At 45.2% G+C, this 25102-nt stretch overlaps 1 protein-coding gene across 2 annotated transcripts in view; it reads left to right on the forward strand.

Moving 5' to 3' along the window:
- Positions 1–25102, forward strand: part of LOC126285325 (L-dopachrome tautomerase yellow-f2-like) — a 497699-nt gene that overhangs the window by 434937 nt on the left and 37660 nt on the right. For both annotated transcript variants that reach the window (XM_049984630.1, XM_049984629.1), the window contains exons 3-4: positions 14548–14800; positions 23693–24052. In XM_049984630.1, coding sequence (XP_049840587.1) covers positions 14548–14800; positions 23693–24052 — 613 coding nt within the window. The remainder of the gene's footprint in view (positions 1–14547; positions 14801–23692; positions 24053–25102) is intronic.

Genomic DNA, 25102 nt, shown 5'->3' on the forward strand with positions numbered 1-25102 from the left:
CTCAACAAGTGGGGCGTGAGGTCTCCACAGTACATCGATATTGTCCCCAGTGGTCGGCGGAAGGTGCACGTGCCCGTCGACCTGGGACCGGACCGGAGCGACGCACGGATGCACGCCAAGACCATAGGATCCTACGCAGTGCCGTAGGGGACCGCACCGCCACTTCCCAGCAAATTCGGGACACTGTTGCTCCTGGGGTATCGGCGAAGAACATTCGCAACCGTCTCCATGAAGCTGGGCTACGGTCCCGCACACCGTTAGGCCTTCTTCCGCTCACGCCCCAGCATCGTGCAGCCCGCCTCCATTGGTGTCGCGACAGGCATGAATGGAGGGACGAATGGAGACGTGTCGTCTTCAGCGATGAGAGTCGCTTCTGCCTTGGTGTCAATGATGGTCGTATGCGTGTTTGGCGCCGTGCAGGTGAGCGCCACAATCAGGACTGCATACGATCGAGGCACACAGGGCCAAGGTATAAGTCAACTACTCTGTCCAGCAAGATCTCCGGAACTGTCCCCCATTGAGCATGTTTGGGGCTGGATGAAGCGTAGTCTCACGCGGTCTGCACGTCCAGCACGAACGCTGGTCCAACTGAGGCGCCAGGTGGAAATGGCATGGCAAGCCGTTCCACAGGACTACATCCAGCATCTCTACGATCGTCTCCATGGGAGAATAGCAGCCTGCATTGCTGCGAAAGATGGATATACACTGTACTAGTGCCGACATTGTGCATGCTCTGTTGCCTGTGTCTATGTGCCTGTGGTTCTGTCAGTGTGATGTATCTGACCCCAGGAATGTGTCAATAAAGTTTCCCCTTCCTGGGACAATGAATTCACGGTGTTCTTATTTCAAATACCAGGAGTATATATATATATACACTCCTGGAAATGGAAAAAAGAACACATTGACACCGGTGTGTCAGACCCACCATACTTGCTCCGGACACTGCGAGAGGGCTGTACAAGCAATGATCACACGCACGGCACAGCGGACACACCAGGAACCGCGGTGTTGGCCGTCGAATGGCGCTAGCTGCGCAGCATTTGTACACCGCCGCCGTCAGTGTCAGCCAGTTTGCCGTGGCATACGGAGCTCCATCGCAGTCTTTAACACTGGTAGCATGCCGCGACAGCGTGGACGTGAACCGTATGTGCAGTTGACGGACTTTGAGCGAGGGCGTATAGTGGGCATGCGGGAGGCCGGGTGGACGTACCGCCGAATTGCTCAACACGTGGGGCGTGAGGTCTCCACAGTACATCGATGTTGTCGCCAGTGGTCGGCGGAAGGTGCACGTGCCCGTCGACCTGGGACAGGACCGCAGCGACGCACGGATGCACGCCAAGACCGTAGGATCCTACGCAGTGCCGTAGGGGACCGCATCGCCACTTCCCAGCAAATTAGGGACACTGTTGCTCCTATGGTATCGGCGAGGACCATTCGCAACCGTCTCCATGAAGCTGGGCTACGGTCCCGCACACCGTTAGGCCGTCTTCCGCTCACGCCCCAACATCGTGCAGCCCGCCTCCAGTGGTGTCGCGACAGGCGTGAATGGATGGACGAATGAAGACGTGTCGTCTTCAGCGATGAGAGTCGCTTCTGCCTTGGTGCCAATGATGGTCGTATGCGTGTTTGGCGCCGTGCAGGTGAGCGCCACAATCAGGACTGCATACGACCGAGGCACACAGGGCCAACACCCGGCATCATGGTGTGGGGAGCGTTCTCCTACACTGGCTGTACACCTCTGGTGATCGTCGAGGGGACACTGAATAGTGCACGGTACATCCAAACCGTCATCGAACCCATCGTTCTACCATTCCTAGACCGGCAAGGGAACTTGCTGTTCCAACAGGACAATGCACGTCCGCATGTATCCCGTGCCACCCAACGTGCTCTAGAAGGTGTAAGTCAACTACCCTGGCCAGCAAGATCTCCGGATCTGTCCCCCATTGAGCATGTTTGGGACTGGATTAAGCGTCGTCTCACGCGGTCTGCACGTCCAGCATGAACGCTGGTCCAACTGAGGCGCCAGGTGGAAATGGCATGGCAAGCCGTTCCACAGGACTACATCCAGCATCTCTACGATCGTCTCCATGGGAGAATAGCAGCCTGCATTGTTGCGAAAGGTGGATATACACTGTACTAGTGCCGACATTGTGCATGCTCTGTTGCCTGTGTCTATGTGCCTGTGGTTCTGTCAGTGTGATCATGTGATGTATCTGACCCCAGGAATGTGTCAATAAAGTTTCCGCTTCCTGGGACAATGAATTCATGGTGTTCTTATTTCAATTTCCAGGAGTGTATATATATATATATATATATATATATATATATATATATATATATATATATATATATATGCGTAGGTTGGAACAACACTTCTGTGGAGACCCTGTGCAATAGACTCTACTATTGTCGCTGATTGCACACGTACCTCCCTTACATCCCAGCAAATGGACTCTCCCGTCCTACGTCACCGGCGTGCGCACAATCGATTGTTTCACTGATTCCCAGCATCCCGTTCTCAAAGTACGCGAGTCCGCCCCATTTCATAATAGTTATAGGTCACCACCAACCGAAGAATCACAAACTTTGTCAAAGTTTTGTATTTTTTGTACAACTTTTCTTGTTATTTATTGAACGGCCCATATACTGCAACTGCTAAGATGCACTGAAAGTCAGACCTTTTTGTATAAGCAAATTTACATCAAGGCTTTTGATATGCAGTGTCACTTCTATTTATTAACTTTTTTAGTACTGTTCACTTTTTTATACAGGACAATCAGTTACTTATTACCTTTAGTATTATTGGATAAGCATTTCTTCTTCAGTAATAATGAAACATTCAGCTTTCGAGAAATTTTCAAATTAATTTGCATTGTTACTTTTTGAGCTGTTCCAGAATAATCACTTGATTGTGGCAGCAGATTTATGAAAGGATTATTCCAATAAGTATGGGAAATAAATCTGATCTAAGGGTACCTTTCGGCAGCTGCGCACAAAACTCACACGCACACAGAGACTAACTCCGAAAAATCACTCTGTTAAACCACTAACAAAAACAGCTTTAGCTACCAACCAAGAGTAAAAGCTGGCGATAGGGAACCACATGAAAGTAGTGGGGCCGTAGTATCTGCATAATGAGTGTGTACAAAAGACCTGAGTAGTCCGGATGTGTAGTGCACAGACAACATTACAGATAAAAGTATACGTACGAGTGCTCAGGGGTTACTTCATGGCCCCAAAGCGATCTCGAATATTACAATGGTCTACAATTATGAAGGTGTGCGTCTGATGTGATTTGCACAACACTGTTTTGTATACTCAGTGGTGTGGCACATGTGCAACGATTCATGTTTCCCAGGTAGTGTGTAAGTCTTACTATATTAGCAAAACATATAAAAAGCAATGTTTGACATAACATTGATTCTGATAGACATAAACTGAAAGAATTCCTGATCTGCTGGAAATCTGACGAAGTCAATGGGCCGGCCACTGTGGCCCAGCGGTTCTAGGCGCATCAGTCCGCAATCGCGTGCCTGCTGCGGTCGCAGGTTCGAATCCTGCCTCGGACATGGAGGTGTGTGATGTCCATAGGTTAGTTAGGTTTAAGTAGTCCAGGGGACTTATGACCTCAGATGTTAAATCCCATAGTGCTTAGAGCCATTTGAACGAAGTCAATGTCCGCCGTGACATAGGTCGTGACGGAAACCACCTGTTACACATTCACTATTACTTCCACGTAAAAACACAAGTCCTGGGACATCGAATCTGGGGAAGGCTAGCGTCTGAAGAGGCTACGGCTCTGGGGGTAATGGCTGGTAGTTCGGTGTGGCTGCTGTGGAGTGTCTTCCCTAGTAGCTGCTGGAGGATCCAGAGGCAGGGCTCAGCTGGACAGAACTGCCGTGCATGGCCGGCGAGAGCTCAGCGAGAGCTTAACAAGTTCTCCAATGAATAGGCTACAGGGCGCGGTCGGCGTAAAGCCTGTAACGTGTGCATAAGCTGCCTCCTAGGTGCCCAGCAGTGTAAAAACGGGCAACAGGCGGAAGGACATGAGCGGTGCTTGATGGTGGGTGTAACACAGTGCTGCGACTGCACCGTCGAAGCGCAAGCTGCCGGCGGTGAGGCTGGCGCCTTGTCGTAGCTAATCACTTGCCTTACTTGCATAGCACCGACAGAGGAGGAGAAACGCCTGTAGCGCTGGAACCCGACTACCTGCTAGTCACGGCTGCTTTACAGGAAGCAGAAGTGGCAGGCGAATTACCGGGTGTAATACGAGAATATGCTCCGACTGTTGCCTATAGTGGTAACCAGTTACAATGGGATATACATCACTTTAGGAGAATGATGACTCCCGCTTAAAAGTGGCATACAGGGTATTTCAAAACGAATATACGGAATTTATGGCTTTGTAACATTTATTACATTCAAATTACAGTTATTATAAATACACTCCTGGAAATGGAAAAAAGAACACATTGACACCGGTGTGTCAGACCCACCATACTTGCTTCGGACACTGCGAGAGGGCTGTACAAGCAATGATCACACGCACGGCACAGCGGACACACCAGGAACCGCGGTGTTGGCCGTCGAATGGCGCTAGCTGCGCAGCATTTGTGCACCGCCGCCGTCAGTGTCAGCCAGTTTGCCGTGGCATACGGAGCTCCATCGCAGTATTTAACACTGGTAGCATGCCGCGACAGCGTGGACGTGAACCGTATGTGCAGTTGACGGACTTTGAGCGAGGGCGTATAGTGGGCATGCGGGAGGCCGGGTGGACGTACCACCGAATTGCTCAACACGTGGGGCGTGAGGTCTCCACAGTACATCGATGTTGTCACCAGTGGTCGGCGGAAGGTGCACGTGCCCGTCGACCAGAGACCGGACCGCAGCGACGCACGGATGCACGCCAAGACCGTAGGATCCTACGCAGTGCCGTAGGGTGGACCGCACCGCCACTTCCCTGCAAATTAGGGACACTGTTGCTCCTGGGGTATCGGCGAGGACCATTCGCAACCGTCTCCATGAAGCTGGGCTACGGTCCCACACACCGTTAGGCCGTCTTCCGCTCACGCCCCAACATCGTGCAGCCCGCCTCCAGTGGTGTCGCGACAGGCGTGAATGGAGGGACGTATGGAGACGTGTCGTCTTCAGCGATGAGAGTCGCTTCTGCCTTGGTGCCAATGATGGTCGTATGCGTGTTTGGCGCCGTGCAGGTGAGCGCCACAATCAGGACTGCATACGACCGAGGCACACAGGGCCAACACCCGGCATCATGGTGTGGGGAGCGATCTCCTACACTGGCTGTACACCTCTGGTGATCGTCGAGGGGACACTGAATAGTGCACGGTACATCCAAACCGTCATCGAACCCATCGTTCTACCATTCCTAGACCGGCAAGGGAACTTGCTGTTACAACAGGACAATGCACGTCCGCATGTATCCTGTGCCACCCAACGTGCTCTAGAAGGTGTAAGTCAACTACCCTGGCCAGCAAGATCTCCGGATCTGTTCCCCATTGAGCATGTTTGGGAGTGGATGAAGCGTCGTCTCACGCGGTCTGCATGTCCAGCACGAACGCTGGTCCAACTGAAGCGCCAGGTGGAAATGGCATGGCAAGCCGTTCCACAGGACTACATCCAGAATCTCTACGATGGTCTCCATGGGAGAATAGCAGCCTGCATTGCTGCGAAAGGTGGATATACACTGTACTAGTGCCGACATTGTGCATGCTCTGTTGCCTGTGTCTATGTGCCTGTGGTTCTGTCAGTGTGATCATGTGATGTATCTGACCCCAGGAATGTGTCAATAAAGTTTCCCCTTCCTGGGACAATGAATTCACGGTGTTCTTATTTCAATTTCCAGGAGTGTAATACTGCAAACGAAAGACAATCTCAGACAGACTGTCTTAAAATGTTCAGTGTGAGCACTATTCGTCACACAGCGAGTCGGTAGGCTTGTTCTTCCCAAACTTTGATCAGTGCCTCTGGAGTAACTCTTGCAATCCTTCATGAACCCTCAAAGGTAAAAATAACATGACATCAGGTCTTTTGTGAATGTGCAGGTCATGTAAAACAAGTTCTATCATCCGGCTCCTAGCGGTCGGGTACAACGTTATGCCAGTGATGTAACGACCATCTTACAGCCAAATAAAGATCTGCGGGTCAATTTCATCCAGTTGAGGAAAGTGCCATAATTCTAGCCCATCAAGATAAGAAACACGAATTACAATTGTTTCACCGAAAAATAATGACCTATAAACTTTCTGCCGAGTATTTGGCACAGAAACATTCATTTTAAGAGAGACTCGTGGGGATTTTTTGACTTCCAGATGCTCCCATTGTGTATGTTCACAGGCAAAATTTCGATTTACCACTGAAGACGACACGATCCAGAAAATCTTTATAGTCACGCGTTTGCAAAGTTGGCTTGTAAACCGCAGTCTGTAGGCTTTAGAAATATGACGTAGTCAGAGAAGTTTTTATTTTAAGAAAATTATTTATAACATAAAATCGCGCAGGTTTTTTACAGGGTCGGAACTGGAACTTTGTATGGCAGTTTACAAGTCCACATTCGTCTTCCAAAATATTAAAAGTGCTCCATATCCCCAGGTCTAACCCACTCACCCGATTTTTTATATATATATATATATATATATATATATATATATATATATATATATATATATTAACGGAGAAGTCAGACACCAATGTTCATAGATGTAGCATCAAAAATACTTTAGCAGTTCATAATGAGGGTATATTTTCACCCACTAGTTCACCCACATAGGGTTAAATTCCCAAAAATTCTGAAACAGGTATTTCGCTATTTCTGGCCGAGAAACCAAATACCAATTTTCGTAGGTCTAGCTTCAAAATTGCCTTAATAGTGCCATTTTTCGAAAAAATCCTTATCCCATATTCTCCCCCTTTAAGGTTTGAACTTCGAAAAATCCATTCTTAAACAGTATAAGATCTGTACCTTCTCCAAATTTCAACATTTCATACCTAACAGTTTGGGTTGGGGATGATGAGTCAGTCACTCTGTGAGGACATTGCCTTTTATTATTATTATTGTTGTTGTTGTTGTTGTTGTTATGTGCGATTAGACCCTGTTGGATCACACAGAGCTTCTTGATTCTTTTCCCTTTTTTCCACACTGCTCCCATTTTTACCCCATGGACTCTCTTCCTTTCCTCTCTCCATTTTGTTTCTGCTTTTTTCAGAGCTTCGTATTCTGACTTCCCATCTTTTAACTTTCTGCTTAAATACCTTTCTGTCCAAAATATTTGAATAATTTATGTGAGCTTTTTGTAGGTCCATTTTGACCTCTTGTATCCAGGGTAAAGTTTTAAGTCCTTCTGTGTATTTAAGAATTTCGTGCTTAAGGTTTCTTTCCGGAAGCCTAGAGATGTGCCCATAAAATTTTAATCGGTTTTCTCTGTCTGCTGCAGGGTTGGACAATTTCTCAGTTATTTGACGAGACTGTAATTATAGCCCTCTTCTGTTTTATTTGCCCTTAGTATCTTTCTGACTATTTTACGTTCTTTCTATAATAAGTATTTTAGGTCACCTTTCATGTGGAATGTCAGGGTTTCACTGGCTTACAGGATTTTAGGATTTAATACTGTATTACAGTGCCTAATTTTAGTATTTTTGGACATGCATTTTATATTGTACACCTTGAAGGTTCTTCCACAGGCCCTCTTTAGTTTTTGGAGGCGAATGTTTTGTGCTATTTTCTCTCTCCGCGTAGATTCAAGGACTTCACCTAAGTATCTATGTATTTAAAATATGGGACTCTATTGATATGACCGTATTTTTTAGTCAAGTTTTGGGTGTTAGCTTTTGCGCCGATAAACTCAGACTTTAGGAAAGATATTTGCAGACCAACTTTCTCTGCACGTTCTTTAAGGGTTTCAACCTGTTCGATTGCCTTTATCATTCGCTAGTGCGGCTAAGCCGTCAGCAAAAGCTAAACATGAAATTCTTATGTCATCCTTGACTCGCCCCAACTGTATAGGTTTCCAGCAGTTTTTATTCTTCAATACCTTTTCCCATTCGCGGATGACCTTGTCCAGTACAGGGTTGAATAAGAGAGGAGACAAACCATCACCTTGTCGGACGCCAGTTTTGATCGGGGAGGGCTCAGATATTTCACCCATGAATTTCACTATTAAGGTAGTATTGGTCAGTGTTTCTTTGATAAGGTTAAGTGTTTTTGGATCTAACCCTTGTTCTTCAAGTATATCAAAAAGTGCTTCTCGGTCAACTGAGTCTTTTTGAAGTCAACAAATTACTGTGCTGTTTCTGACTGCTTTGTATTTTAGCTCTGCTTTTAGATTGAAAAATTTGTTCTGTGCAGGATCTATTGGGGAGAAAGCTACCTTGGTATTCACCAATTTTATTTTGCAGTTGCTCCTGCGCTCTTTGAAGAAGACAGGCTGATAAAACTTTGTATGCGACCTGAAGTAGGGATATACCTCGATAATTATTTACGTCAGATTTGACTCCTTTCTTGTGTAATGGATGAATAAGTGCACATTTCCATTCCTGGGTTAATTTTTCTGTCTCCCAAATACCTGCAATGATTTGGGTTAATTCTCTGAGAGAATTTGCTCCTACAGTTTTCAGTAGCTCAGCAATAATCCCATCTTCACCAGATCTTCTACTCTTTTTTTAATTTAATAATGCGTTTGTGAATGTCTTTTTGTGTTGCTGGGAATGATTCAAGGTGCGTGTAAGTAGGCCTTTCTTTATGTAACCTCGAAGATGGTTCCGGACAATCAAGGAGAGTCGAAAAATAATGTACCAGTTCCCTACAGTTTTCCTGGTTAGTGAGTGCAAGTTTTCCGTCAGATTCCTCGAAACATAAATTTTGTGGACTGTACCTGCGAATTTTTCCTGCAAAAGATCTCTGAAAAATCTTGTGAATTGTAGTTGCGGAAGTTTTCTTCGATTACGTTCCGTGAGTTTTTCAGGTAATTTCTATTGGTCTGCCTAATGATTGTCGCCACTTGTTTCCTAGTTTCATAAAAGTATTGAAGATTTTCAGGTTCTTTCTTTCTGTTGTAGTTAACAAAAGCCTTTTTTCGCTTTTCAAAAGCTTTATCACACTCTGTATTCCGCCATGGATGTTTTGTGTTTTTCTTCAGGGGACTAAATCTTAAGGCTTCTGGATTATTTTACTGTGAAATTTTTCCAGTTCTTCTCCAAGCTTAGTTTCTTTGATTCATCTGGAGTCAAATTTCTGCTGGTGCATTTTCTTGCGGTGGACTCTCCTCGGGTAAATTTAATTTTTATCCGTGTTAGATATTGGTCTGAATCTACGTTTCACTTCTACGGACTTGTATGTTATGAACTTCCTTCTGTAGAGAATACGAGATGGCAACATGCTCAATCTGATATTCAACGACCTCTTTAATGGGGGATCTTCTGTTTTTGGGGATTCTTCCTCAATGATGTTGACATGATTTTAACATTGTTTTTTGGCCTAGTTCGATAAACCTTCTTCCGTTTTTGTTGTTAAATTTATCTGCGGGATATTTTCCCACAGGTTTCCAGTATGTTTTTCTTTGCCTATCTGAGCACTGAAATCACCCAATAACACTTTGATGTCCTGCTTTGGAAATTTAGTCATTACTTTCTCAAGATCGGTCCAGAATTTCTCCACAGCCTGTGAATCCTTTTTGTTAGCAATGTTGGTGGGTGCATGAACATTAATTAAGGTATATTTCGTGTTAGCGCACTGCATGCGCATTGTCGTAAGGCGACTTCTTATGGGGCACATATCTCAAATTGGAATTTTTATGTATGACAAAAGTCATTCCCAGAAGCGGAGCACCTTTAGCGATACGTTTTTCTGTTTTACACTTAAATATGCAGTAATTTCCATAATGTATTGTGGCTTCATCTGCGCATAATGTTTCTTGAAGGCCTAAAACCTGAATTTTTTGTAGATCTAACTCCTGTACTAGGATGTGTAATTTTTCCGGTTGAATTATAGCGTTGTATTAAATTTGCCTAGATAAGATAGTTTTGGGTGGAAGTCTGTCAGAGAACTCCGACTCTGAAGACCCGGTTACCGCCTGTTGACGGGTGGATTGAGCAACATCTGGCGTAATATTATTATTACTTTCACGAATTATGATAGCTTATAACTGTTTGTCCAATGTTTCCACTGGCTTATTAGAACCAGGGATTGTTAGTTCCTGGAGCAATTAATGCAGTCGCCCCTAACGTGGGGAACAGACACTGACCAGAAAGCCGCCCATTATGGGTTCAGACGCGTCTGGGTTTGCTATCGTTAGCTTTAATATTAACCCTAAAAGCATGATTGCCTCTTCCGTCTTCACTGCTGTTGAGGTCTTCACCGTTACCCTGGCAAGGGGCGCTCTCAAGGTACTATAACCCGAGCATAGTAAACCAAGGTTGAAAATTACTGGCAGATTAAAACTGTGTGCCCGACCGAGACTCGAACTCGGGACCTATGCCTTTCGCGGGCAAGTGCTCTACCAAATGAGCTACCAAAGCACGACTCACGCCCGGTGCTCACAGCTTTACTTCTGCCAGTACCTCGTCACCTACCTTCCAAACTTTACAGAATCTCTGCTGCGAACCTTGCAGAACTAGCACTCCTGAAAGAAAGGATATTGCGGAGACATGGCTTAGCCACAGCCTGGGGGATGTTTCCAGAATGAGATTTTCACTCTGCAGCGGAGTGTGCGCTGATATGAAACTTCCTGGCAGATTAAAACTGTGTGCCCGACCGAGACTCGAACTCGGGACCTTTGCCTTTCGCGGGCAAGTGCTCTACCAACTGAGCTACCGAAGCACGACTCACGTCCGGTACTCACAGCTTTACTTCTGCCAGTATCCGTCTCCTACCTTCCAAACTTTACAGAAGCTCTTCTGCGAAACATGCAGAACTAGCACTCCTGAAAGAAAGGATACTGCGGAGACATGGCTTAGCCACAGCCTGGGGGATGTTTCCAGAATGACATTTTCACTCTGCAGCGGAGTGTGCGCTGATTTGAAACTTCCTGGCAGATTAGAACTGTGTGCCCGACCGAGACTCGAACTCGGGACCTTTGCCTTTCGCGGGCAAGTGCTCTACCAACTGAGCTACCGAAGCACGACTCAGGCCCGGTACGCCTGGCAGAAGTAGAGCTCTGAGCTGTTGTTTCATTGACTCTGTGTATGCTGGCTCATTGACTGATTCACTTCTGGGTGACTGATGGATCTCTGATTGCTTGTGTCATTGATCACTCACTGATTATGTTTGCCCCCTTGGCTACCCTCTGCGGCAGTGTTATTACCATGGTTCCCCACTCTTTCCTCGAGGGTGCTGAATTTTCCGTCATACACCTTTTTCATTGGTGGGATCCATTTACAATCCCCCCCAGTGAACAACCGATGTTAAGTGACCACGCATCCCATACTTCATACAAGATGAAGATTTCGAACTTTCTATGGCTGGCTTGTAACCTGGAAACTCCTGCATTGCTTTAAGTTGTACCCCGTTGTGGCCTTTTCCAACGCTGACTTCTGGGCTCTTTGAGTATTGCATACCGCTAGGATTTTCTTGATGTGTTTGTTTGCATTCCAAATTTATTAAGAACGTAACGACATAGCAACAAACCCACTTGCTTCTCTCACCTGTCTCCAGATGTTTGTGTGTCAGCAGCATCCCTCTTGCTGTTGGTCATACATTAAACGGTGCAATCGAATCCAAGTGTAGCAAACACTTTGGTTAAGAGATCCATATCTGGCTTTTGGGAAAGCTTAGCCTGCTGGTGGTGGCATAGTCACCCCTCATATCCTGAGTGCCTGGCAGCAAAGTATTAGAAATGAAAACATTTAAATAGAATATACAATGTGTGCACACTTCTTTGAAACCAGCTATAAACAGCAAAGGGAACCAAGTATAGCATCGTATATTGTCTAACAGTTACCAAGCACTTAAACATTACACTCATTTATGAAACATCTAGTACAACTTACAATCTGCATGTATTACAGAAACTATGGTAGAAATGATAGGCACTGGACCATCTCCAATGTGTACACGTGACATCGAAGGCACATCAATGTCAGCTTCATAGCAATGAAAACGTCGTGCTCTACTTGATCTGCTACATTTTGCCACAAGCCTTAATCCACAAGCTTTCCCTTGCACTGCCTTTCATTAACTTATATATGTATGAAGCAGCATGCAGCTATATTCAGAAATGCCTCTCAAACCCCAGGATCGATTTCAACCAAATGTGGGACATAAACAGCTTACTACACGAGTACCAGCACTGTGGGCTTTACAACCTCCTAGCTCCATTAGGAGAGCAGATAAGGACGAAAACGTGTTTTTGTCAACAGATGCTGTACAGACTGCACTACACAACAGTGATATTGAGTGGGAATAGTGTCGACCTGCCTTATTGACCTGCTTTTGAGTGCCCTTTATGTCAGGGGCAAAAATACCGTTTTCAAGTTCCTGACATGTAGACTGCCCAGCACAACAGGCAAGTTCTGGGAGTAGCATTGGCTTGCTTTATCAACCTGTTATATTGGGGCTGTACTAGTCGAAAAGGCTGAGGTGGATAGAGAAGCAAAGCAGCAGAGAAAAGGTTAGATGTAAACATAAAGCAGTGAAAGAAAAAATCGAAACACATAGACTGAATTTAAACCAAAAGTATTAGTTTAGCTGCAGCGTTTATCAGTACAAAGCTATCTGCGCTTCTGTTCACTAAACGAGTAACCATTTCCATGCAAATTTTCGATTTCATTTCGATGAATAACACTACAGTACAGATACTTGACACACTGTTTTGGCCTTTCTAATATGGCTAAGTGAAAAAATTGCTAACTTCGTGATTACTGTGCCCTGCATGCTGAGATCATGCAGGCAGTACAGCTCAGGCTCTGAATATAATGAATTACTTGTTATAAAAACTTTCCAATCATTGGATGCCAGTGTGATTTTTTTGTACACAGAGTGTAATTTGTATACACTACTGGCCATTAAAATTGCTACACTATGAAGATGAAGTGCTACAGACGCGAAATTTAACCGACAGGAAGAAGATACTGTGATATGTAAATGATTAGCTTTTCAGAGCATTCACACAAGGTTGGCGCCTACAACGTGCTGACATGAGGAAAGTTTCCAACCGATTTCTCATACACAAACAGCAGTTGACCGGCGTTTCCTGGTGAAACGTTGTTTCGTTGCCTCGTGTAAGGAGGAAAAATGCCTACCATCACGTATCCGACTTCGATAAAGGTCGGATTGTAGCCTATAGCTATTGCGGTTTATCGTCTCCGACATTGCTGTTCCCGTTGGTCGAGATCAAATGACTGTTAGCAGAATATAGAATCGGTGGGTTGAGGAGGGTAATACGGAACGCATGGCTGGATCCCAACGGCCTCGTATCACTAGCAGTCGAGATGACAGGCATCTTATCCACACGGCTGTAACGGATCGTGCAGCCATGTCTCGATCCCTGAGTCAACACATGGGGACGTTGCAAGACAACAACCATCTGCACGAACAGTTGGCAGCAGCATGTACTATCAGCTCGGAGACCATGGCTGCGGTTACCCTTGACGCTGCATCACAGACAGGAGCGCCTACGATGGTGTACTCAACGACGAACCTAGGTGCACGAATGGCAAAACGTCATATTGTCGGATGAATCCAGGTTCTGTTTACAGCATCATGATGTTCGCATCCGTGTTTGGCGACATGGCGGTGAATACACATTGGAAGCGTGTATTCGTCATCGCCATACTGGCGTATCACCCGGCGGGATGGTATGGGGTGCCATTGGTTAGCGTCTCGGTCACCTCTTGTTCGCACTGACGGCATCTTGAACAGTGGGCGTTACATTTCAGATGTGTAACGACCTGTGGCTCTACCCTTTATTCGATCCCTGAGAAACCCTACATTTCAGCAGGATAATGCACGACCGCATGTTGCAGGTCCTGTACAGGTCTTTCTGGATACAGAAAATGTTCGACTGCTGCCCTGGCCAGCACGTTCTCCAGATCTCTCACCAATTGAAAATGTCTAGTCAATGGTGGCCGGGCAACTGGCTCGTCACAATGCGCCAGTTGATGAATTGTGGCATCATGTTGCAGCTGCATTTGTAGCTGCACCTGTACACGCCATCCAAGCTCTGTTTGACTCAATTCCCAGGGGTATCAAGGCCGTTATTACGGCCAAAGGTGGTTGTTCTGGGTATGGATTTCTGAGGATCTATGCACCCAAATTACATGAAAATGTAATCACATGTCAGTTCTAGTATAATATATTTGTCAAATGAATACCAGTTTATCATCTGCATTTCTTCTTGGTGTAGCAATTTTAATGGCTAGTAGTATATTATACGAACAAAACTTCTTTCTCATCAGCATACATGTTCTATTTTCCACTAGTGCAAGAACGTTATTTTTACAGGGACAGCGGTAAAGGCCGCAGCAAGTATAGTAATTACTTGTGTCTAAGGAAAAGGGCAACGTGCTAAGATGTAGCGTGGCTTGGTTTGTCGACAGGGAAGAGTACGGCGCGGCGGTCGCCAGCGCTGCGGCCCTACCCCAACTGGGAGACGAACCGCCTGGGCAGGGGCCCCACCAGCAAGGGCAGCGCCCCGCGCATCACCTCCACGTACCGCGTCTGGGTGGACCCCTGCGACCGCCTCTGGGTCGTCGACACCGGGCTCGCCGACCCTGGCAACGGCACTGTCGTCACCATCACCGCACCGCAGATCCTCGTTTTCAACCTGCTCAACGACCGGCCCATCTTCAAGTATGCTCTTTCTTCCTTATTTTTCCTCATCCGTCTTCTATATGATTTGATGCAGTCCGTCACGAATTCCTCTTCTGTGCCAACCCTTTCATCTGACAGCAGCAGTTGCAACCTACATCTTTAATTGTTTACTGGATGTATTCCAGTCTCTGCCTTCCACTACAGTTTTTATCCTCTGTACCTCCCTCTAATACCATGGAAGTTCTTCACTGATGTCTTAACTTTTGCATCCCGCCTGGAAGGCGGCGCGTGGGTCTGCTCCTGTAAACTGAAGGGTAGGCCGAATGTATAAAGTGAGTAGCAGCAGGAAAAGGTGAAATGATTCGGTGCTGCATGTGAATTTAAATCACCTTTACTTAAGGAAGAATATGAATACCTAATAACGTGAATACTTAACTTTCCACTGAGGAGCACGTAGGTGCGAAGGCGGATGTATCAAGCACACAAAAGTTACACGGGAAAAATCTGTAGTGGCTCTCCCACTATGAAATAGAAACAATGTTGCTTGGTCGTCTACTCGGGTTCAAAATGGGCAGAATCTGGAGCGGCGCTCGTAGAACTGCACAGCGCCAGCTAGAGGGCGCTGTCGTCGGTGTCGGTGTTGTTGTGCCAACCTAGGAGAGCGCACCTACGTTGAGGCATCGTAACTATCGATACCGCGTTAACACGTGTCCTTTCTTCTTTTCAGTATTTTCAATATATTTCTTTCTTCTCCGGTTCTGCACATCACCTCCACGTTTCTTCCTAATCAGTCCACCGAATTTCGAAAATTAGTCTGTAGCACCATGTCTCAAACGGTCCCATTCTGTTCTGTTCACATTTTCCACAGTCCATGTGTACTGTGCTCCAAACGTACATTCTCAGAAATTTCTTCCGCAAATTAAGGCCTGTGTTTGGTAATAGTAGACTTCTCTTGGCCGAGAATGTCCTTTTTCCAGTGCTACTCTGCTTTTGATGTCCTTCTTGCCCCGTCCATCATTGGTAATTTTGCTGCCTAGGGAGCAGCATTCCTTAACTTGGCCCGAATTTTGCTGCCTAGGTAACAAAATTCCTTAACTACGCCTGCTTTGTGATTCCCAATTATGATGTTATGTTTCCCGCTGTTCTCACTTTTGCTACTTCTCGTTACTTTCATCTTTCTTCGATTTACTCTCAATCCATATTCTGCAGTCATTATAAAGTTGATTCCATTCAACAGATCCTGTAGTTCTTCTTCACTTTCACCGAAGATAGCAATGTGTTACTCCTTTTTTAATCCGAGCGCTTTGTATTTGGTCTTCCACTCTTATTGTTCCCTCTTGGTTCTTGTACATACTGTACATTACCTGTCTTTCCCTAAAGCTTACCCCTATTTTTCTCAGAATTTAGAACATCTTGCACCATTTTATATCGTCGAGCGCTTCTTTCAAGTTAACAAATCCTATGAACGTGTTTTGAATTTTCTTCAGTCTTGCTTCCATTATTAACCACAATGTCAGAATTGCCTCTCCGGTACCTTTCCCTTTTCTAAATCGAAACAGATTGTCATATAACATATTTTGAATTTTCTTTTCCATTCTACTGTATATTGTCAGTAACTTGGATGCATGAGCTGTTAAGCTGATTGTGTGATAATTCTTGCACTTGTCAGCGCTTGCAGTCTTCGGAACTATATGGATGATGTTTTTCCGAAAGTCGGATGATACGTCGCCGGTCTCATACATTCTACGCACCAACGTGAATAGTCGTTTTGTTGCCCCTTCCCCTAATGATTTTAGAAATTCTGATAGAATGTTATCTATCCCTTTGCTGTTATCTATCTCACGCCGTCAAATGCTCTTTTACATTACTATCTTAAGCTCTTCCTCACGAAATGCTTGTTTCCTCTACGATTTATATTTCTGCACGTCCTAGTTCAGTAGATTTGTCCACTTGTAAGGGAGTACCACAGGGTGACACAGAAGAAACAGAACTTTCGAAATGCTTAGTGCAACCATATACGATTGGCAGCAACGACGCATGGGGACCTTGAGTTCTAAACAATCTCATTATTTGGTAAACACGCATCATTGCAACGATCAACAGCGTTCTTTCCCCATAAAAATGTTTCACTAGAACAGTGATAGTTGGCAGAAGAAATTCCGACGTTCCCTGGAAGCACTGTATAAGAAATTGAATACAAATTTTTCAACAGACTAGATCTGCTGTAAGAACGAAACAGACAGAATGGCCAAGAAGTTCTCTTACATCACAGCATATCGAAGCAATATGCGTTTCAGTTTTACAAATCCCACGGGGTTCAGTTTATAGTAATGGAGACAGTGTTCATCGAGTTCTCTATTATGTTTTAAAATTTCAAAATTTCACCGAACAAACTGCATGTTCTTCATAAACTGAAGGAACACGATTACGATTAGAAATATGCCAGCAAATTATGACAAACATAAACGAGGACAACGGATTTATTGACAAACTGTGGATGTCAGATGAGGGCAATCTTCATCTCACGGGTTACGTGAGATAGCGGAACTACCGCTATTAGGCAGACAGCAACCATAATTTAGTTCTAGAACACCCTTTAAACGTCAGCAAGGTGTTAGTATTGTGTGCAGTTTCGTCACATGGGGTCATCAGACCTCACTTTTTTCGAAAATGAAGAGAGGGTCACAGTGACCGTCGCTTCGCATCGGTATGTTTAGATGCTGCATTCTGTTGTTCCAATTGCATTGAACAGTATTCCACAACTTCACGAAACCCGGTTCCAACAGGATGGTGCGACACAGCACAGTGGCAGCTCTGATCTCAAAATTCTACGACGTTCGATAGACTCCAGATTTTTCTGTTTGTGATTTTTTTCTTGTGCGACTACCTCAAGAGTCTGGTCTACATGACACGCCCAAGAACACTGCATGAACTAAGGACGAAATTCATGGTGATCCCAACTGATATCTTGCAGCACCCAAAGAAGAACTTCAAGAGCAGTTTGGATCATACGTGCAGGACGATACCGTATATAGAACGTTATTTTGAAATAGTGACAAGTTCGGTTACCATCTCTTAAAAAGCAAGTTTTAGCGGTAGATTTACTGTCACAAAATTTTTTGTTGAGTTTTTTTTTTTGTATGTTCATTTGATGTTTAAAAAGTTCCTGTTTTTCTGTGTCACTCTGTACAGGAATCGGTCGATAACAATGGGTGAATTAAAACAGTAAATTGAAGTCGAAATTTTCCTGAATCATCCGCCTACTCGCAATACTTTCGTATTTATCCAGTTTACTACCTCTCTCTTGCATCACTCGGTCCCATTACATAAACTGGTTTGCGTATTACCGCTATGTGTAGTTTCGAGTTGGATTGTTTCACCAAAGCGAACACAGGCTAACATCAACAGCGAAAGAGTATTCGCCCTGGTGTAAACGAAGGTCGTGTTCGGTCCGTATTCGCTTGTGTTCGTTCGTGTTCCGTTGCTTCTCTCTCTTTCAGCGAAGCATCAAAGGAAGTTCACACCTTTTCCGTTTCGGCACTTTCAGTACAGAAACTACTTTTGTTGTTGTTGTCATGAGTAACATTACTGATAAAAGAACATAGATAGCATACGTGTTTCTAGGATCCAAGAAATCAGCAGCACAAGTGCCGAAGAAGTCATAGGTTCGTCTGGAGACATGAGAAAGATTGTAGATTCAATAGAAGCTTACATCAGGCAGGAACGGAGTGAATAGACACAACTTTTGTAATTTTTTCTCTTACAAAGGAGACAACAAATTTCCTTGAAAATAAACAACCGTGAATGTATATTTATTACGCAGATTAAAATAAAAATTAACTTTTGCTAAATTGTCATTGTTATGTTAGAAGCTTTTGGTGGTAAAGGATTCTGGTTTAGCTGTGTTCAAGCAATCTATCCTCCAACAAAATAGATAGCAGAGTTTATCAAGTATCCTACGTGGTAAGTCATGTCTACAGTTCGCATTTCATTAATTACATTTTATTGACATTGTCAACTTTACACGTACAGTACTTTAATAAAATCCTTGAAGTGCCTCGCATGTGGGGCGTTCGATGACGAAGAGGATCAAGTCACAATAGGAGAGTTTGAGCGATATGAAGTTTTTGTTGAATAATTAATTACAGGGAAAAGGTTACACTATTTAACGTATATAGATGATAAAATACTGTATGTTCTACATAATATATTCACATATTAAACTTCCTGGCAGTTTTAAACTTTTGTATTTGAGTTAAAATTTTGTAGTTGAGTCGGTCCACAGCCTCCAGATGCTTAATAAACGTAAACACGGTTTTAATTTGTTAGGAAGTTTCATACCAGTGCACACCTTGCTGCCGAGTCAAAATTTCATCCTCGTAGTCACATAATTCGTATGGGTGAATGTAAGTATCATTACATGCTATCATGAATAGAAAAGTAAAATTTTGGAGTTGATTCTTTTCTGCACTGAATGTATCATACTTGTATCTCCTCTTTATTCATGTCTGCAGGGTTTGTTACGGAAACAACAATGAAAATACTTTTCTTGAATGTATAATTATAATTTTATTTCCTGTGCCTACTTACAATATAACTTAACATTTCCAAACAGGAAGTTATACAATTGAAATTCAAGGGATTTTCTTCTGCTTGCTGTTGCAAAGCTGAGGAAGCGCTTGTGGCACTGACACGCCACAGGTTATTGAAAAAATGGTGATGCATAGGCTGAATATATAACAGTAAATCATTCACGCCCTTTTTCTTCGCTTTTGTTACTGGTCCACATTTGGCATAAAGGCAGGCCTGCTGGATGCTACAAAAGTACATCATTGGATGGCCAGGCTTTCTTATTGCATCAGCTTCGTCAAACAGCTCATCAGGGTTCAAAGTCCGCTTACAAATCAGGGTAAAAGGAGATTCTAGTGCTTACTGTAATCATTTGATGATCAGGCATTTTCTACCATAAGCATAAAGATCGCTGATATTCTGGTTTGTTACCTTTCGTATCTTCAGATGAATCACCCATAATCACCAGTCCGCTGCAATTAGAGCTCATGCTTCGATAAAATAAAACCGTACAAAATGTGACAAAGAAGATGGTCATATTGTGCTCTGAACAAAAGACTGCTTCCCTCCATACTAACAATTTTTCCAGTCCTATAGAGGTCATTTACAATACCTGGAGATGAAACTCTTATGATCTGTGAGCAGCTACATAAACAGCACTTAAAAAACGACCAAACATGGACTTGATTCCCTTGTGCTCTGAAAGCCACATACACTTATCAGGCAGAACGTTATGACAACCCATCTAATAGCCGGTATGTCCATCTCTGGTACGGGCAAAGGCGGCGACGCGTCGTGGCATGGAAGCGACGAGGCCTTGACAGGTCGCTAGAGGGAGTAGACACTACATCATCTGCACACGCAAGTAAATTAGTCCCCTTAAATTCAAGGCGTGGGGGCAAGTTTTGCCAACAGGTGGATGGCTATGGGATCCTCACTGGCACCAATCTGTACATGGAATACTTCGAGGATATCGCCTTGGAAACAGCACACGTTAAACGCATGGTCTTTTATCGGTACGTGGACGATACTTTCGCGGTCTGGCAGCATGTCGAGAACAATCTAATGGAATTTCTCAACCATCTGAACAACATACACGAGAACATAAAGTTCACAATGGAATTAGAAGAAAATAGGTGCCCACCCTTGCTCGATATCGTAAGAAAACGGCCGGCACACTGGGACACTCGATCTACCCAAAGAAAACACACAGAGACCTGTACCTCAACGCCAACAGCTGCCATCACCCAGCACAACGGAAATCCGTGCTCACTACCCTTGTCCTCAGAGCTCATGACATATGCAACAAAGACAGTTTATCAACTGAGATTCAGCACCTGAAGAAAACCTTCCTGAAGAATGGCTACACCGAAACGCAGATCAGACGCCCTCTCAAGATGTGGAAGAAGCAGGTGGAGGACCTTCTGGCGTTCCTCAAGTACGCAGGGCCGCCCACGGCAAATATTGCCAGGATACTGGAAAAGAACAAGATAAAAAGCATCTTCCGTCCTGCAACAAATATCAGGAATATGCTGGGCCCAGTGAAGGGCAACTTGGGTGCAAGACCACTGGGTGGCTACAGAATTTCTTGTGAATGTGGACACCAATATATCGGAGACGCAGCGTTGCATTACACAACGCATGTCTGAACATGTGAGAAGCGTACCCCTCGGGAAAAAGGAAAAATCCGCGGTAGTGGAGCACACACTCAGTGAAGTGCACACGTTTCAATTTGAACAAACCAAGAGACTGTGTAGAGTGAAAGGTTTCTGGGACTCTATTATTGAAGAGGCAGTGGAGATACAGGTCAGTGATAACCGGGTCAGCCGGGATAGCGGCTTCCAACTCAGCGCCCCGCGGAACACAACATTAGCGAGAATAAGATGAGGGCGCAGCGTTGGAGGCAGGTCGGTGGCGGCGGATCGAATAAACAGGCCGCACCGAGACGAGACGCCAGGACTCCGCGCCCGCAGCTACGACCCCCCCCCCCCCCCCCCCCGCGTCACACCCCCCATCCCCCTTCACACACACACACACACACACACACACACACACACACACACCACGCGCCGCCGTGTGGATTCCGCCAGCGCGTAATTAGCCCGACCGGCACCGAGGATGCAGAAAAACCTGTGGTCCAGCAGCTATAAAGATCCGGACGAGACGTGAACCTGACACTTCGCCTGATGATGGCAATTAAGAAACTTGCTGAAACGTTGCTGGAGAACGACGCATTGACTCGAATCTCAGCCTGAGAAGATTTTATCATCGACATTCGCCGAGAAAGGCTACATTCTCCGCTCTCTCAAGACAGGACATTTTTCGATTTGGAACACTTTCTCCACGATAACGCCCGTGCGCACACGGCATTAAGTGTCAGGCAGTTTTTGGTCAAAAACCAAATGACAAAGGATCCTCATCCACTCTGCACAGTTAACCTGGCTCCACTTTGCTTTTTTTTATTCCCAAGAATGAAAAGGTGAGTATATTGCTCCCTCCTACGTATATCTCGCGAAGAGACCATGAGGATAAAATCAGAGAGATTAGAGCCCACACAGAAGCATAGCGACAATCCTTCTTTCCACGAACAATACGAAACTGGAATAGAAGGGAGAACCGATAGAGGTACTCAAGGTACCCTCCGTCACACACCGTCAGGTGGCTTGTGGAGTATAGATGTAGATGTAGATGTAGATAGTGCTCAGACCTATTTGATAAAAGTGGTAGTGCGACCTCCAGAGCAGATGTGAAAAAAGCAAATCAGAAAATCTTAAGTAATTACTTTTTTACAAAAAATCGCGAAGTGAACTGTTTGATAATCTATAACTAACAAAACTATATCGTTATAGATGCCGCTGATGATGCCTTAGAACAGGAGAAGGCGAAACGCGTATGGGATAAACAAAGCAACTAGCAGCAGGAAAACGCAGTTTGATTTGCAAAACAAGTATTTATATACTTGCTACGGAGGATGGCCACACAAACAAACTTGATATTATAAGTCTTTTGCTGTCTCTGATAGTGGTAGTTTGTACAATCGCAAGTAAATTACCCTACGTTTATCGATTTAGATATCGGCTCTGAGCACTATGGGACTTAACATCTGTGGTCATCAGTCCCCTAGAACTTATGACTACTTAAACCTAACTAACCTAAGGACATCACACACATCCATGCCCGAGGCAGGATTCGAACCTGCGGCCGTAGCAGTCGCGCGGTCCGGACTGAGCGCCTAAAACCGCTAGACCACCGCAGCCGGCGATTTAGATATTGCATTGTGGTGTGTTACTGTAAGACCTTCGGTACACACACCATCAGATTATTTGACTTGTCGCTCTAACGAAGTAGGCGAGTGTCAGCAAAATGTCTCGTGGTCTTATCGTGGCGTGTTTATCTTCTGCGAGAACATTAGGTCAGACGATAGAAATGCCACTCGCATGCTTAGAGTAGCAGATTGACGGTGACCAACTTTAAACAGAACTTGATTAATTATCAAAAAAATGATTCAAATGGCTCTGAGCACTATGGGACTCAACTGCTGTGTTCATTAGTCCCCTAGAACCGCGAGACCACCGCGGCCGGCGATTAATTATCACACACATTTATTAAAATAATAAAAGGGATAGACATTACTTAACTTGATTCTGGATGTCGTTTACAATTGACAATCTGAAGTTCCTTTGGTCTTGGTACGTTAATCTTATTCTCACGTATCTCTGATAACTGACAAAGTGTCTATTCATTTATGGCTGCCGGCCGCGGTGGTCTCGCGGTTCTAGGCGCTCAGTCCGGAACCGTGCGACTGCTACGGTCGCAGGTTCGAATCCTGCCTCGGGCATGGATGTGTGTGATGTCCTTAGGTTAGTTAGGTTTCAGTAGTTCTAAGTTCTAGGGGACTAATGACCACAGCAGTTGAGTCCCATAGCGCTCAGAGCCATTTGAACCATTTATGGCTATGTACAGGAATATGATACTCTTATTAGGCGCAGACTGAAACTTGACTACAGACTAATGCAGACTGACTAATGGGAGATCTGTACACTCGTTATACCTAGAGCGTTCAGGTATCACTGCGCGAGTGTGATCCGCGAGGAGAAAAGGTCCTACGTTAGCAGCAATCTCATTGGCTGCGTTACGTATTAATACGCGGATCGGCGGAAGCAGAATTTGGTCCGTCTCTAAGTCAGCGCCATCTAGTAGTGCGGAGACGGACGGGCGCTGCGCCTGCGCTGTTGTGCTTAGCGGGGCGCGCTCTAGTGGGAAAGCTGTGTACGCGCTGCCTACGCGGAACTATGCCCAGAACATGCAGGTACTGTGGACCTGCCTTGCCTTGCGTGCTGACGCGCGGCCCTGTGCCCGCAGCTACTACCTGAAGGAGGCGGACTACCGCCCCGACTCGTTCTTCGCGCACATCGCGGTGGACGTGACGGCGGACAGGTGCTCCGAGGCGTTCGCCTACCTGCCGGACCTGGGCTCCTACGCCGTGGTGGTGTTCGACCTGGCGCGCATGTCGTCGTTCCGCGTGCAGCACCACTTCTTCTTCTTCGAGCCGCAGCACGGCGACTACCGCATCGCCGGGCTGGACTTCCAGTGGACGGACGGCGTCTTCTCGGCGGCGCTGTCGGCGCCCGACCCCGCGGACGGCGGCTTCCGTACCCTCTACTTCCACGCGCTGTCTGCCACCACCGAGTACGCCGTCTCCACCAGACTCCTGCGCAACAGGTTGGTTCACTCTGCCCCACAGTGCATTACGTGTTGAACATTCAATTAGGGCGGTTAACAAATAACAACTCAAGTGAACATATTATTCCAAAATGTTATCGTGGAAGTAGGGGCCAGGAGGTGCTGGTGAAATAACACTAAAGATACCTTTTGGCATTTAAAAAAAAATTCCAAAAAAATTTCCAATAGCTGACAAATGTTCTTTATGAAAAGGAGATTGCCAGGTACGACATTAACAACTTCCCAATGATATTTTTAAAGTTCCTGGCAGATTAAAACTGTTGCCTTTCGCGGGCAAGTGCTCTACAAGCTGAGCTACCCAAGCACGACTCACGCCCCGTCCTCACAACCTTACTTCTACCAGTACCCTACCTTCCAAATTTTACAGAAGCTCTCTGCCAGGAAGTTTCATATCAGCGCACACTCCGCTACAAAGTGAAAATCTCATTCTGGAAACATCCCCCAGGCTGTGGCTAAGCCATGTCTCCGCAATATCCTTTCTTTCAGGAGTGCTAGTTCTGCGAGGTTCGCAGGAGAGCTTCTGTAAAGTTTGGAAGGTAGGAGACGAGGTACTGGCAGAAGTAAAGCTGTGAGTACCGAACGTGAGTCGTGCTTCGGTAGCACAGTTGGTAGAGCACTTGCCCGCGAAAGGCAAAGGTCCCGAGTTCGAGTGTCGCTCCGACACACAGTTTTAATCTGCCAGGAAGTTTCATATCAGCGCACACTCCGCTGGAGAGTGAAAATCTCATTCTAATGATATTTTAACTTTATATGTAAGACATCAGTAAAAAAAACTCTTAAAAATAGCTATAGCTATGTAAAGGATATTGCAAGGCTTGACGTTAACAATAAGAATATTTTAAACTTGTTATTTCAATAAGGGAACAATTCCAAAAGTAGCTAGCTTGTACTAAGCAAAAATAGTTCTCTCGCCAGTCACATAACTTATATTTGTTACAAAATAAATGTGAATAACCCAGCACACAAATTTTCATATTAAAGGAGTCCCCAAAAAAAATTTTCCTTAGCTCAGTGAGGGAGTGACACGTG

The sequence above is a fragment of the Schistocerca gregaria genome, chromosome 8 (assembly GCF_023897955.1).
Source record: "Schistocerca gregaria isolate iqSchGreg1 chromosome 8, iqSchGreg1.2, whole genome shotgun sequence".
In the NCBI taxonomy this organism is placed as follows: Eukaryota; Metazoa; Arthropoda; class Insecta; order Orthoptera; family Acrididae; genus Schistocerca; species Schistocerca gregaria.